This window comes from Lolium rigidum, chromosome 5 (assembly GCF_022539505.1).
Source record: "Lolium rigidum isolate FL_2022 chromosome 5, APGP_CSIRO_Lrig_0.1, whole genome shotgun sequence".
NCBI classification, from domain to species: domain Eukaryota; kingdom Viridiplantae; phylum Streptophyta; class Magnoliopsida; order Poales; family Poaceae; genus Lolium; species Lolium rigidum.
In genome coordinates this window covers 103,985,051-104,001,105 of record NC_061512.1, presented here as the reverse complement: position 1 = coordinate 104,001,105, position 16,055 = coordinate 103,985,051, and the positions used below count along the sequence as shown (strand labels likewise).

Here is a 16,055-nt window from a genome sequence, read left to right as displayed (position 1 = left end):
AGTCCTAGCCGGAATACAAGTTGCCTAACTACGGTACAATATCTTGCCGTGTACGTCAAGGATCCGCCTTCCATCTTGGCCGTGCTTGGATCCGGATACTTTATGGGCCTCCATGGATCCGGCCTCTTCGTAGGTCGGTTGAGATCCGGCTCCTTGTTCCTGTGCTGGACTTCATCCTTCATGATCAACAGCAACTGGGCCGCCCGATGGGCCACACGCCACCATCACCATCTGTGGGCCACCCGGGCTTGCCGGATCCAGGCCATGTCGTTGATATACCCATAAAGTATACCCACAACACCGTCCATTAGGCAGTTCTTCATCACGGTGTGAGAGGGATCCAAGGACCGCCTCCATTATTCAGCAGGACCCCAACGCCTCCGACCATCCCTGCTTGACGAAGCACTGTCGGAGGCCGCATCAACGCATAAAACGCAGGGTCCAGGGACCCAAGTCCATGCCCGGTAGAACCACGAGGTCAAGCTATCACACCGCGTGCGATTGCCACCGTTGCAGATTTCCTAAGGCTAGCTCAGGCCCATATCAGGCCAATATGGGCCAGAGCGATCCCGTCGCCTCACCTTGCCACTTCGAGAAACCACGTAGAGCCGCAGGCGCGACGACTGCCACCTCCGCGCCCAAGCCAAACGCCGCCGGCGCAATGGATGTCACATCCACGCCCAAGCCAAACGCCGCCGGTGACGGCTGCTGAAAGTGCATGGATCCCCCATGTGTGGTTTTGGTAATTATTGGTAATCCCTATAATATTTGCATTGAGTTATATTTGTAGGAGTTGTCCATAGGTAATGGTTGAACCATATGTTGGCTTCAAGGTTGCAATAAGAAGAAATTGATAAAGAATATTAAGTGTCAAGTATGTCTTGAAGATAAAGATGAAGTGAGCCCTCAAGTTTAACTTCAAGACATCAACATGATGAAAAATGAAAAAATGAAGTGCAAGTTCAAGATGAGCCAACTTGAAGATATCATTTTCTTGAATCTTGCCATCCATATGGTGATAATGGATATGTGAAGTTGCGCTGAAGAAGAAGCTCTCCCATGGTGGATTATGGGGGAGCAATCCACAAGACTTTGTCAAGCAAGCACTATCAAGAAAGGCGTTCCATCTTGCTGCGGTCAAGATCGTCATCATCGAGCTCAAAAAGAACGTGCAAGGTTAAGGTTTGCTCTCGGTGGAGTTTCTTTCTTATTGGTCTCATGGTGTATTGGAAACCGTTTTATAATTTAGTTGCCGTACTATCAAGAGAGCTCTCGAATGAGTAACTCGATCGTATCCTTCGGAGAGCTCAAACATTTGCATCCTTGCATCATCTTTCTTGGTTGTTATTTGAATATTATCCATTTTGTGATTTAGAGCTTGTGGTTATTTCCATAGCAAGCTATAGTTCATCGAAAACGGATTCCGCATGAATCACTTGTTGCGTTTTTTATATTGGAGTTTTTCTCGGTTTCTCGTATTGAGAGATTTCACTCTAAAATCCACAGAAAAATATACCCCACTTGTTCTTAAGTTTTTCACTCTTTGTGGGATATTTCTTATCATCCTATTCACAACAAAATTGGTTTCACCTAAATCCAAGTCTCCTAACTTAAGTTGTTGCATTTTCGATATTGGTGGTTTTACCTGTTTGTCTTTTATAGATAAGTAAAATATTTATTCATTTGTTTCTATCCTTCCTTACTGGACTATTATGTTTCTATGCATATTTTTGTAGAACTCGTTGTTGTGATTTCAACGAGCCCAAGATCATCGAAATAGGAGTCTTTAAGGTTTTCGTATCGAGTGTATGGATTTTCTCACGCACGCCGGCACTGCCGCTGGGAGCACCCCGGCACTGCCGCCCGGAGAGGGCCGGCACTGCCGGTTAGGCACGTTTTTTACCATAACTGTCAGATCTTTTGTGACCAATTTAAGGGGTCTTCTTCCCCAAAAGTTTCCAACTCCTGAGCTCATTTTTGCTCCCATTGTTGACCCTCTTTGAGCTTGCTATCTCCCTCTCCCTCCAATGAATCATGCATCCATTTGACAAAAAAATAGAGGAGATCTAGATCTACATCTTCACCAATCAAATCCATCTCTTTGTGAGAGAAACCATCTAGATCTAGGTCTTGGAGAAACTTGGAGCTCTTTGTGGATTTCATTTGTTTTTCCTCTCTTATTCCCCCCAATAGCTTTAGTAGCTTTGTTGGAATTTGAGAGTGAAGGATTGGGGCATCTTTGTGGTGTTCTTGCCATTGCATTTGGTGCATAGGTTTGAGCTTTCTACGGTGATTCGTGGAAGTGAAAGTGAGGAGCATGTTTCTCTTGGGTTCTTGGAACCCTAGACGGCTTTTAGGCCTTTGTGGTGATTTCTTGGGAGCCTCCAATTATATTATGGATGTGTGCCCCAAGCTTTGTGTAAGGCCCGGTTTCCGCCTCGAAGGAAATCCCTTAGTGGAACCGTGACCAAGGCCTTTGTGGCGAGGGTCACCGGAGAATAAGGTGAGATCTTTGTGGCGCTCGGTGTGTGGTGTGACTACCGCATCTTGGGGGAGGCCTTTGTGGCGTTGGTGTGCATCGAGCAACCACACCTCAAGGTGAGTCCTCTTGTGCTGTTTGGGGGCACTAAGCCATCGCACCTCTCCAACGGAGATTAGCACTCGCAAGAGTGTGAACTTCGGGATAAATCGCCCGCGTGTCTCGGTTATCTCTATACCCGAGCTCTTTACTTATACACTTTACTTTGTGATAGCCATCGTGCTTGAAGTTATATCTTGCTATCACATAGTTGATTGTATTGTTTAGCATAAGTTGTTGGTGCACATATGTGAATCATAGTATATAGGCTTTGGGCTTGACAAAGTAAAAATCCTAGTTTTATTCCGCATTTGTCAAGTCCATCTCGTTAAAGTTTTAAATCGCCTATTCACCCCCCCCCCTCTCTAAGCGAATCTGTGTCCTTTCAGCTGCCACCTCTGCGCCCAAGCCAAACGCCGCTGGCGCGACGGATGCCACCTCCACGCCCAAGCCAAACGCCGCCGGCGATGTCTGCCACCTCCGCGCCCAAGCCAAACGTCGCCGCTTCTGCAATTAACAATTGAAAGTGTAGATATTTTTGTGTTAATTTTCCTCCAACTAAATTTATGTAAAAAAACATTACAACACCTAGTGAAAATATTCAGACAAAAGGAATAAACCCTCCTGGTTCATCATATACACCATCGTACGTATGATGTCGATTGCTAGGACCCATAGAAGGGTTAGAATTTCGGCGATCTCTAACATCGTACTCCACAAGAATGATACCATCACAACAGTGTTGGAGACCTCTCCGCCATCATCGGCGGCTTGACCTTCAACGTCTGCTTGCACGACTACCCCGTTGCCTTCCTCTTCGGAGACATCTCGTTGATGGCGTGGGGAAGGGCGTGCTCTAGGCGCGAATTGGAGCAACAAGTAGGCCTGGAATTAAAACTCGAAACTCGCGAGCTAAATGAGTAACTCGTGACTCGACTCGCCTCGACTCGAACTCGGTGTATAACGAGCCAAGCCGAGTTTCATATTTTATCGTTAAACGAGTTCAAGCTAAACGACCCGAGTTCATCGAACTCATGAGTAGCTCGTTTAACTCGGTAAAAATGAATTTAGCCCAAGCCCACCAAAATGCGCAAGTATATTTGTTATTTCTCAACTTGGCAATCTTATGCTGATGATATATTGATTGTTGTGGTTTATATTTTTGTGGTTCCATAGTTCTAATGCTTGTAGTTCATTATTTATGTCCAAATATTCGGGGAAAATGCATTGTACATATTACATCTTCTATTTGACAGTTTTAAACGAGCTACTCGTGAGTTACTCGCGAGCTTTACGAGTCGAGCCGAGTTTCAAATCCGAACTCGGTTGTTAAACGAGTCGAGTCGAGCTAACTCGATTGTTGACCGAGCTTTAGCGAGTCAAGCCGAGCTGGCTCGGCTCAGCTCGAATTTCAGCCCTAGCAACAAGTGGGAAAATAGAATGGAGAGATGGAAGTGTGCGTGCGTGTGTGTGGAAGGGTGAAATAGATATAGGGTTTTGGGTTGTGCGGCTGCCAAGGAGATCCCACGTGTGAAAACCGACATGGCGATAGGTGTCATCTCCCCCACCGAGCCCTCGTAGGTACTCTTTACAAGTTATTTATATAATCTTACAAATGAAACGAGGTTAGAGTTTTTCTCAGCCGTTATTTTTGCGATCTTGTCGAAGTCGGTTTTTTCGGTGCCCTGCAATGTATGGAAATACCGGACGGAATCTATCAAATATCTGGTAATTTGCTTGAAGTTGAAATAAGTTTGATAAATTTTGGACTATCTTTAAATATATTTGAGTAATCTCCTACGGTATTTTGATCTGTATTTCTTGTAACCTGTAATACCGGTGCACACGGGTATTTTTTTCGAGAACCAGAAAGAACAAACTTAACTTTAATCTTTGGATCACAAAATGGGTATTCCGGAGACGAGAGGGATCGTGGCGAGTCTGGCAGCAGGTAGGCGCATAGGCATGTTGTAGCATGTGTTTGAGCCGAGGCAGGAGAGCGAGGAGCCGTCGTGTTGTCGCGGGAGGAACCGTCGGGACTCGCTTCGGCTTGCGCGTCGACTTTGGTACAAGCGTACTGCATCGGCAAGCAGCGATACCGCATGTCATGTCATCTCCCCCTACTTCACAGATAAACAACCAAAAGCAGCAGAGGCGCGCTCGGGCATCGAGATCGAGAGAGGCTGCCCGCCCCCGTCGCCGTCCGGCTGGCGTTGCTACGGCCACAGGCGACAGGCAGCGCACGCCGGCGTCTTTGCCGTTTCTTTTCTGGCTCCCGTGTCTGTCAGCCAGCGGCGTGCCACGCGACGCGACGCGAGCAGGGAGGAGGACCACCGCGCGCGCGAGCGCCGCTCGGCAAGGAGAATATTTGGAGGAAGGGCATCATGTCGCAGCGCCTTTTGCTGCCCTCCCTCTGCGGCGCCCCTCTGTCGCTGTGGGGTTTGCATATCGCAGTGCCTGGCCCAGGAGGCCACGTTTTCACCTAGCGTAGCGATTCTTTTCTTTTAGAGGGAATTCACCTACCTAGCGATTCTTGTTTTCCAGGAGCAGGGCTTTAGGGCAAGTTGTTGGATAATTGTTCACCGTAGTAACATTTGTTTATTCCTTTTTTTTTTTTCGAGAGCACGCGCAAAACGTGTCTTATCTTTATAGAAGGGAGAACAAAACAATTTACAAGAGCAGCACCAAGGTACTGCGAACACCCACACACACCACCCTCCCTCCGCCTAGGCCTACTCTCTCGCTATTTCTAGCCTCCCTCCTCTCTTGGCCTTCTCCCACATGTGGAAATCGTCTCTAATCTGGATCACCATTTGGTCCACTGTCTTCTGCCCCCTCTCATTTGCGAACGCCCTCGCATTGCGCTGCTTCCAGATCGTCCATGCCGTGCTGATGACCATGGAGTCGAAACGCTTCCTGTCGATCCTCCTCACTCGCTTCCGGGCCTCCGTCCACCATCTCTGCCTCCTGGATCGGCCATCCGTAACCCTGCGCTGTGCAGAATCCTGCACCAAACCTGTCTCGCATAAGGGCATAAGACGAAGACGTGGTCAACACTGTCCTCGCCTTGCAGGCACGTGTAGCAGACGTCCGGGTGCTCCTCGCAGCCCGTGCTCGGCTCTCCTGTCGGAGGTCCACAGTCGGTATCTCGAGCCAACCATGCGAAGATCTTGCATTTCATGGGAGAAAAGGATCCCCGGATCGGCCTTGCTCATACTCCATCTAATACTCCCATGACGAGCATCTCGTAAGTGGACTTTGCCGAGTACGCCCCAGACTCCGCACCTTTCCAGCTGATATGATCAGGTCTCGAAACATCTCTCTCGACAGTCTCGACCGCTTCCCACAGGGTCAGGCATTGTCTCCATAAGTCAGCCGTCATCTCTCCTGATATGTCGTCTATCCAAGCATCCTCAAGTAATGCCTCCGCCACCAATCGGGTGTTCTTTCGCCTCGTGGTTACCTTGGCGAAGATTTCCGGTGCCAGCTCTTCGGCTGTGTACCCACTGATCCATCTATCTCTCCGTGAGTAGGTCAACCGCCCATCCCCAACACCGAAATTTGCCGTACTCGGAACACTCCTGCTACAAGTGGATCGTTCAGTCCGGGTAGGCCCTGCCAAGGTCTCTCCGGATCCGTGCGCCTGAGCCACATCCATATCACTCTCAAGGCAAGGCCCTGCAACCTCAAGTCCTTTACTCCCAACCCGCCGAACTCCTTTGGCTTACATATGCTTTTCCAAGCCACTAAGCACTGGCCACCTCGAACTTCATCCTTACCAGCCCAAAAGAAAGCTCTCATCCACCTTTCTATGTCCTCCAACGAACCATCACCGGGGCCTCCGCTACGACCATTTGGTGTACTTGCTCGGCCGCGACCACTGAGTTAATAAGGACTAGCCGTCCCTCTCTCCTTATGAGCCCTCGTTGCCATGTAGGCACGCTCTTGATGACCTGGTCCAATAGCGGTTGCCACTCCGCTTTGGACAGGGGTCTAAGCGCCAACTGGAGTCCTAGGTACCGGATGGGGAATCTCGCCGACTCACATCCCAAGATCCGCGTAGTCCTCTCCTCCTCCTCATGTGTACCTCGAATCAGCGTGGCCGTCGTCTTCCTAAAGTTTACTCTCAGGCCCGAAGCCTCGCCAAACATGCTAAGCATGTCTCTCACTGCCCACAACTCCATATTCTCCGGCTTGATGAAGATGACAACATCATCAGCGTACACCGAGACTCTCTGTAATGGGGAGATGGACGCCAAGTTCCCAAGCAGCCCCTCCTGTGCCGCCTTGGTGATCATGGCAGAAAGAGTCTCCATGGCCGCCACAAACAGCATGGGCGACGTGGGATCCCCTTGTCTCAAGCCTCTAGCATGGTATATACGGCCGCCCGGAACACCATTCACCATGACTCTCGTGTTTGCCGTATACAACAACAAAGCTATCCACTTCGAGAACCTCTCTCCGAATCCCATCTTTCTCGAGCACCTCAAACAGAAGCTCCAAGAAATGGAATCAAAGGCACGTGCCAGGTCTAGCTTTAAAAGCACTCCTGTATGCCTCCTCATGTTGATCTTCCTGGCCACTTGCCTCACAAGCACGAAGTTATCGTGCAAACTCCGGTGTTTGATGAATGCTGATTGGTTCATGCTAACGATCTCCCCGAGCCTCGGCCGTAGCCGATTCGCAATGATTTTGGAGAACAATTTTGCAAAGCTATGCACTAGGCTTATTGGCCTAAAATCCTTAGTCTCCATAGCATCCGGTTTTTTGGGTATCAAGGTGATGAGCGCTCGGTTTAGCCGGGCGAAGCCTCGACCGTCTCCCACACATAATTTCATGAGGCCCGCCAGGATGTCCGGCTTGATGACTGGCCACGCTCGCTGGTAGAAAGCGCCGGTGAACCCATCTGGCCCCGGCGCCCTATCCCCTGGCATCTCACGTATCGTGTTCCAGATCTCCTCCTCTGTGAACATTTGTTTATTCCATAAACACCCTTTGGGTCAAATGAAGCTGCTACCGCCGTTACCAGCCGGTAACCCGAATTTCCAGCCCCTCTGGTGCACAAGTCTATCGTAAATACTACCTCCATTCCAAAATTTAAGGTTTGTATTTTTCTGAAAAATCAAATAAAGTAAAGTTTGATCAATTTTTTAGAACAATCTATCAATAAATATGATATTTTGTATTTTGCATGTTAACAATTTGTGGTAAAAATTTAGTTAAATTGACATAGTTTAACTTTCTAAAAATAATATATAAGCCTTTGTCAGAAAAGTCGAATGTAAAGTGTGTGAGTCCCTCCTCTTCTACAACACTAGGTCCCAACTCATTTGTCAGAAACATTTGCTTCCCACTCCTCCGAAAATTATGTTCGAAGCGTATGTACATTTTTTTAGTTTAAAATTTAAATTTTGCCTGACCGGTTATCTCCGGTAAACAGCGATTACCCACTACAGGAATGGCTACGTACGCCGAGGGCCGTGGCATACGCCGACGGCCAAATGTCGGGGCCGTCGGCGTATGGCCCGGCACGGTCAGCCAGCGAGTCTCACCCTCGGCGTATCGTTGCCGTCGGCGTCGCGAAGTCTACGCCGAGGGCAGCTCTCGGCATATCTTTGGCCCTAGGCGTAGACAGGGCTACGCCGACGGCCACCCTCGGCGTAGACTATTTGTCAAATTTGTCTAATTTTGTAAAAATCATAACTAATTCATATGATGTCAGAAAAATGCGTATAAGGTATCAAAATGTTCAGAAAAACATCCTCTATCCGTTTATGTCAAAATCATGCATATTTGAATCATGTATATCATGTTAATATAGTAACAATTCAAACACTTTCTTATATGTCATCGGGTTCCCGTTTTGGCCGGATGGCGATTTAAACGAAGTCAGAAAATCCCGCGGAGCCGCATGGCGTCATTTTATGTGTCCTAGTAACCACTCCAAAAGACGGAATTGGGATACGGTAGTTATTTTGGAACACCCTTCACAAACAGGGCTATCAAGTCCGGAGTTCTATGAGTTTTAGGGGAAATGAGAAGGAAACGGTCCGTGACACCGCATAGTTTGTCGGAACGAGGCCATATTTGGCACGTGCGTGGTCCCTGGGATGGGAAGCAATGCCCCGGAAGCGGATTTCAAATCCGACCCATGGCCTATGGTTTTTCATTTTCGGGGTGCCAAAACGGGTTTTTTTTGTGAAGCAGCTACATGAGGCGTATTTTAGTATTGCGCGAGACCTCCGCGTAGTGGTAGGACACCGCCTCCGCACCACATATCACATGCCCTATGTGCGTGCTAGCTATCTGGAAATCCCTGCGGCTTCCTGCGGTGTCCCGCCGAATCCGCTGGAAACTGACCGGATTTGAACTAGGGGTACACTTTTCGTCGCTCAATAAATTCCGCGAAAAATGTTTTTAGGTCTATAACACATCACTTTATGTGCTAATTTTTTTCCGTTTAGCATGTTGGCGAACGGTGCACCAGATAGCGTCCGGTACGGCCATTTCGCATCTCCCGAGGGGCCGTTTTGGCGGATAGCAAGTCTGGACGTCATATTTGGATTACTCTAATTTTTAGGTTCAAATGATGATATGGATGTTATATTTAGATTCCTCTCATTTTTCTGATCGATTTAGACATATTATTTGTGGAATTTCAGTTTTTCGATTTAAAGATATTAATTATTCCATATTAAATAGAAAAAAACCAAAAAATAAAATTATTTTATTGTTATTTGAATTCAATATTATTATTCATTGTTACTTATATATTCATTGTTGTTTACTTAAGTAATTTTTTGGAATTCAAAAATAAAGAGTTGTGACATCACGGTGCAAGGGTTAATAGGGTTGATAGACTATTATTATCAGTAAGGTGTCAATTCTTTAAGGGAAGCTCATCCGAATGGAACCAAGAAGTTAAGCGTGCTTGAGGTTGGAGTAGTGTGAGGATGGGTGACCGGCTGGGAAGTTTAACCATGATTGTAATTTGACCTAGGATTAAGTGTACTTAGAGTTAAAAGTGTATGGGTGAAAGATAAACAAGTAAAAAAAAGAAAAAAAATGGTGTAAAAAAATTAAAATTAGAAAAAATTTAAAACTCTATGCCGATGGCAAAGCCCTCGGCATATAAAAAAATTATTTTTTTTTCGAAATTTTTTTTTTGAATTTTTTTTGGAAAAATGAAAATTCAAATTTTAAAAATTTGTATGCCGACGGTCGCTACGCCGAGGGCCAGGCTACGCCGACGGCAATATTATCTATGCCGAGGGACCTAAACGCCGACGCCATACGCCGACGGCTGCCGTCGGCGTAACCTATGCCAAGGGCCAGGCGTGGCTACGCCGAGAGCAGCTGGCCGTCGGCGTATGCGTCCATTCCTGTAGTGACCATGAATCCCAGCCCCCAGATTTTTTTTCTTACATGTACCCAAAAACTTGCATTCATGTCAAAATCAAATATTTTCTCCTTTTCGTGTTTAAAACCTTTGAGAAACCATTAACAATATATTATAAGGGTGCCCGTTGTCCACTCTGCGCCGCGTGGCTCGAGACTGCGAGCCATATGGCCCTCCACTGCCCCGCGGTCGCTCTGTTCTGGGCTTCGCTGGGCGTATCGATCCCGCACGACGCACACGTCCGTGACCTGCAGCTCCTCCGCAAGATGTGCCACGATGATGCCGCTCTCTAACGCGGCCGTTTCTCTATGCACGATCACGATGTTGTTGATGCCTGGCTCGACCTCCTTCGTGCCTCGTATGTGTAATCTCCCCTGTTGATCTCCTATTCTCCCTGTCTAATGATGTAAAGCTCTGGGTTTTAGCCCTTTTTCAATATATTGAGATGGTGAACCTCTCCTCCCCCACCCTCGGTGAAAATTCAAAAAAAAACTTAGTTCTGATATAATCAAATCGACTAGCATAAATTACAAATCAAATTTAACGATTCAGAACAAAAAAATTCCAGTTACAACTCCACTACTACTCATAGATGCATGGATCACGGTTTAATTAGACGGCGTAGAAGTTGATTGAACTAGCAAACCCGTTAGTATGTATTAGGAGGGCGAGGTTCTAGAAAAACGCATAGCTTCAAATTCCATTGGTACATTAAAAAAAATAGCTTCGAAGTTAAAAATCTCACGTGTTAACAGAACTCCGCCTCTCCAATATATAATATTATTATTTTGATTTACTTAAAACGCCACCTTCGACAACATAAGCTAGCAGTTTTTTTTCTTCAAAACGAAGGTGGCATCCTGCCTCTTCATCAAAAAAGAAATATACAGTACTTTTTATTAATTTATTCAATAATGTGCGGACAAAGATTATACCTCAGAAAATTTGAAGCCACCACGCAACATCTGCACATCCGATAACGAGTGAAGATCATGCTATCAAGGCCTTATTCCCTGGACAATAACGAAAAACTCCCATCAACTAGAAGTCATCATCGGCATCAACCATTGGTCCATCTTGAGGGAAAAGATCTACAAAACCCTTGCCAACCTGTCGTCGATGCCACCATGGTGCCCGACAACGCCTCCACCCTACACATGTCTACCATCACGCGACCTACGCCTAGGCTCTGCTACACCATGTTGTTGAGACTCATTGTCGATGATGCGCAACATAGCGGCACCGCTCCACCTACAGGCCTCCGCAGTCAGTATGTGCTCCAAAAATGTTGCCCTCAAAAGGGAGAAAAGGCACTGAAAGTATCGCCAATGCCCGATCCGGGAGCCCAGATCTAGGGTTTCCCTCAGAAAATCCCGAAAAAGAAAGTGGCAACTGCAAAAACGATGCCTTCGACAAGAAAATGATGCCAAGAGGCACCGGCATCGTTCGCCTCGGTTTTCACTTGCACCGTCTGGCATTAAATGGACCGCGATGCAGCCACCAATGAAAACGTGCATGATGGGTCAGAGTTGTCCCGCCCAGTCGAGGCCCTACAGACCAAGATCGGGCCCAAACATCCCCGTCGCCGCACATGTTGCCGTTGGTGCCGCACACCAACCTTCTCCCTTGCTGATTGGAGGTGAACCACCTCCAAATCATAGCCATTTCCAAATCCCCCCCCCCCCCCACACACACACGCAGCCGTCGGTGACGACCAAGTTTTGCTCGGTCGTGCCCTTGGCAGCGGCGAGAGGGGCTGGCGGTGGAAATTTAGGTTTTCCCCTCCCACCGCCACACGGGGGCGAGATGAGAGGGTTAGGTGAGGAATTTCTAGGCAGCATATTTTAACTAGCTTCAATCACTATATCGTTCCCCTCAAGGTTCTTGCAATGTACTAATGTAGGGCTTCTTATGTCCAAATGAATTTCATAGGAATCTCAGAGGACTCTATTTCTTAGGAGTTTTTCTAAAATGGCGATTTGCACAAAAATAACCTTTTGTTGCAACTATAGCATAGACTGACCCTCCGGGCAAACTATTTCACCCATCTAACCCTTTTGTGTGGCGTCCCTCTCATGGGCGCCACACCTGGCAGTGTGGCGCCCGTGCCGGCGGCGCCACTCTCCCAGCCGACGTGGTGCCCTCGACGCTGAGCTGGTGCGTCGATCCGACGTGGCAGGATGTGTGGCGCCGCTCCCATCGGCGCCACACATGCACTTGTAATTGCCCAAACATACTGTAAGACAAATCGTCTGGGATTTAGCCGTTGTGGCGACGCTGTTTGTGTGGCGCCGATGCCACGGGCGCCACACTGTGAAGTGTGGCGCCGACGCCACGGGCTCCACACTTCACAGTGTGGAGCCGACACCACGGGCGCCACACATCCACTTAAGTGTGGCGCCCGAGCCGCCCCCAGCCCGACCCTCTTCTTCTTCTCTCTTTTCTATTTCTTCAAGACAGGCGGCCGGTGGTTCCTCCTCCTCCCCCCTCTCCCCCACCAAATCGGCCACAAATTCGTCAGATCTGACCGGCGAATCTCTTCCCCTTCCATTCCTCAAGGTAATCCCCTTCAAATCCTTCACATTCATCCACTAATTTCATAGATCTTGCTAGATTTGTACATGAACCCTAGACATGGAAACTAGATTTGAAATGGCTATGTATGTGTTGAAATGGCTATGTATGTGTTGAATGTATATGTGTAGGAACCCTAGATATGTATGTATCCTAGATTTGTGGAGGAACCCTAGACATCAAATTTCATGAATGTGTATGTGTAGGAAACCTAGATATGTATGTATCCATATTTGTGTTACATATGACCATTATTTGTGATGGAATAACTCATATTTGTGATGGAATAACTCATATTTGTTAGGAATGGCTCATAATATGGTTTTTTATCCCTAGATAAGTATGTATATGTATGTATGTGATGTATGTGTGATGGCTTATTTGGATATATTCTCATGTATGTGTTGCTCATATTTGTTAGGAATGGCTCATAATATGGTGTATTTGTGTAAACATGTAGGATGGTGTGGCTCCTAGATCAAGAGTGTGACAGGGATCACCGGGCTTGTCATATGACGGAGAGGAGAACGGATCTTCACCCTTTGAAGATTTGTTACCATGGCACAGTGGATATAGCGTATGACGAGAGGTACACGGAGTTCATCGAGCCTACCGGTCTTCTCCCGTTCATATCGCTTGTAAGCCGTGGGGGGCCGAACATGAACGCCGCGGCACTCACCGCCCTTGTCGACCGGTGGAGGCCGCAGACGCACACCTTCCACTTGAGGGCCGGCGAGATGACCCCTACTCTTCAGGATGTTTCCATGATCCTTGGACTTCCTATTCAGGGTGAGCCACTGTGTATGAACACAACTTCTGATGGGTGGCGCCGACAGATGGAGGACCTTATTGGCATGGCTCCTCCGCCGCCAGAAGATCCAAAGGCGAGAGCTCCCGCCGGCGCACCTTTCTCTTGGATTAGGCTTAACTTTGGACAATGCCCTCAAGGGTCCAATAGGGACACTCTCAGGACGTACACCCGCGTGTACTTATGGTACATCATTTCGAGGACTCTCTTTCCTGACAGTGGTGGGAAGCTGGCCCATTGGTGTTGGCTCAAGGCGCTTACGGTGTTGGAGCACCGGTGGAGTTGGGGAACAACGGCACTTGCCTACCTCTACCGGCAGGTGATGATTTGTTGTATGTACTATTCTTCTATAGTAGTGTGCTAGACAAAGTACTAACCAAATGTCTTATGTACGCACTTGGACGAAGCTTGTCGCAGGACTGGGAGCGACGGTATTGGTGGATGCTTGCTCCTACTTTCTGTATGGAGCTGGGACCGCCTATCAGTTGGGCGGCCCAGGATACTCAACGATAGGCCATGGCCTCATCACCGGAACAACCTTGATCGGGAGCCCACTTGGGCATACCTTTGGGACAATGTCTCCGAGATGACGAGCGATCCAAAGATCATGTACACGCACTACACTGAGGAGTTGGACACTCTTACCGCTGAGCAGGTAACCGATCACTCTTTTGCAATCCGAGTTCATAAATTCTACTAGCATGTTGTAAATTCTGAAATATTTGTATGCTGCAGGTGGATTGGGAGCCATATGGTACCTACTACCATATTGGCGCGAGGATGCCTGACCTCAACCCCAAGTGCCTTGAGGAGGCGCGATTCTGGCGTATGCGCTGCCCACTCATATGCATGTGGCTTGTTTAATACCACCAGCCGCACAAAGTGATGAGACAGATTGGGCTGTATCAGGAGTGCCCACCTCAGGGGCAAGACACGGACCACGCGCTTCATAGGTAAACTTCTGGAATCATGCGATGGAAGATTCTTGATTGGAGAGGTACAATCTAACTTCTCGATTCTTGCAGGCTTGATAGGCAGCGGCAGAGGAAGATCACAAATTGGCCTGTCCATCATAGCGGCCACGTCACAGCGTTCCAACACTGTTTGGAAGCGATACGGAATGCTGGCCATGTGGAGATTGTGACTCACGACTTGGACGCTTTCAACAACTATCTCCAATGGTTTCATCAAAGCACGCGTATCGAGTTAGTGAAAACCGAGTATGATGACGACATCTTGGACGACCCCATCGAGTTCGATGAGGTTGCGCAAAGCCAACACGACATCTATGCTTGCAAAGGGAGATCGACTTCTATTGCTTCCGAGCTGAACTTCGTGGTAATGTATTCTCTCATTAGCTAGTACCTCATGTACATTAGCATGTGCTCGCTTAAATTGTGTATAATATGTTTGTCACAACGGTCCGAGATCCAAAAAACAGCTGAGGAGTGCGAGGTTGTTTGGGATGAGAGCCTTAGAAATGAAAAGCCCGTCGGACCGTTGCGGTATTTCATTAAGGTATGATCACCAACTTTAAATGTAAGCTATTATGTTTGGGTGGCTTTGTAACCATGACTTCCATGATGCAGAACACTGCACGAAAGATGCGGCGGTTAGCCAACTTGCTAGGTTGCCGCTACGCCGAAATTGCTACATCCTCTTCTGAAGAGCCGGATGTATGGACTATTTTGTTGCTGTCAAACATGTGCTTACTAATTTCAACTTATGTAATCTCATGTGTTCATGTTTGTGAAGATTCCTGACGACGACACCATTCTGAGTCAAGGCATTCAGAGTCAAGGCAAGATGCAAGCCCCACGGTCAGCTTACCAGTTGAAGCCAAGGGGCAAGGCTCCAAACCGGTACACTCCGGAAGATTATGTCAACCAAGGAAAGAAGGTTGTCATTGAGGAGGATGAGGCGCCGCCGCGGAGATCATCTTTGAGGAGGATGAGGAACGATGAGTCGTTATCTTCAGAGGAGGAGGAGCAGGAGGAGGAGCAGCAGCAGCAGCAACAAGAGACACGGCAACGGACAAAAATGATGGCCGTCCGGAAGCAGCCCGTGAGGACGGCACGTCGAGGACGATACTAGGATTTGCTACGTGTTGTTGTGAACTCTATCTTCATAAGTATCGTGTTGTGAACCCTATGTCATTTCGAACCATGTCTCTAATGCTACTTGTTGTTTGAATCTATGTGCTAGGATTTGAGCTATGATGCGTTATATGTGTATGTTCTATGTGTATGAAATTGCTACTGTTGTGTTGAAAACTGGTTAACTAAGGCAAGAATTTTCATGGTTTTAACACAAGTCAACAAGTGGCGCCCCTCACACTGGCGCCACACCTCACTATGTGGCGCCCACGGCATCGGCGCCACATATGTTGTTTATATGTCAAAAACATCCTGGGGCTCCGAACGTCTGGGACTTAGCCGTTTTGGCGAGGCTGTATGTGTGGCGCCCGTGAAGTGTGGCGCCCGTGGCATCGGCGCCACACAAACAGCGTTGCCAAAACGGCTAAGTTCCAGACGATTTGTCTTACAGTATGTTTGGGCAATTACAAGTGCATGTGTGGCGCCGATGGGAGCGGCGACACACATCCTATCACGTCGGATCGGCGCACAGCTCAGCGTCGAGGACGCCACGTCGGCTGGGAGAGTGGCGCCGCTGGCACGGGCGCCACACTGCCAGGT

The 16,055-nt window shown here is 48.0% G+C and overlaps 1 protein-coding gene across 1 annotated transcript; it reads left to right on the top strand.

The window, feature by feature from the left end:
- Positions 1–13,012: 13,012 nt before the first annotated feature.
- LOC124654849 (protein MAIN-LIKE 1-like) lies at positions 13,013–13,684 on the top strand (the record flags this gene model as incomplete). Its single annotated transcript, XM_047193832.1, has 1 exon — positions 13,013–13,684. A coding segment is annotated over one exon (672 nt), but the record flags the coding sequence as incomplete, so codon positions are not given.
- Positions 13,685–16,055: the final 2,371 nt, after the last annotated feature.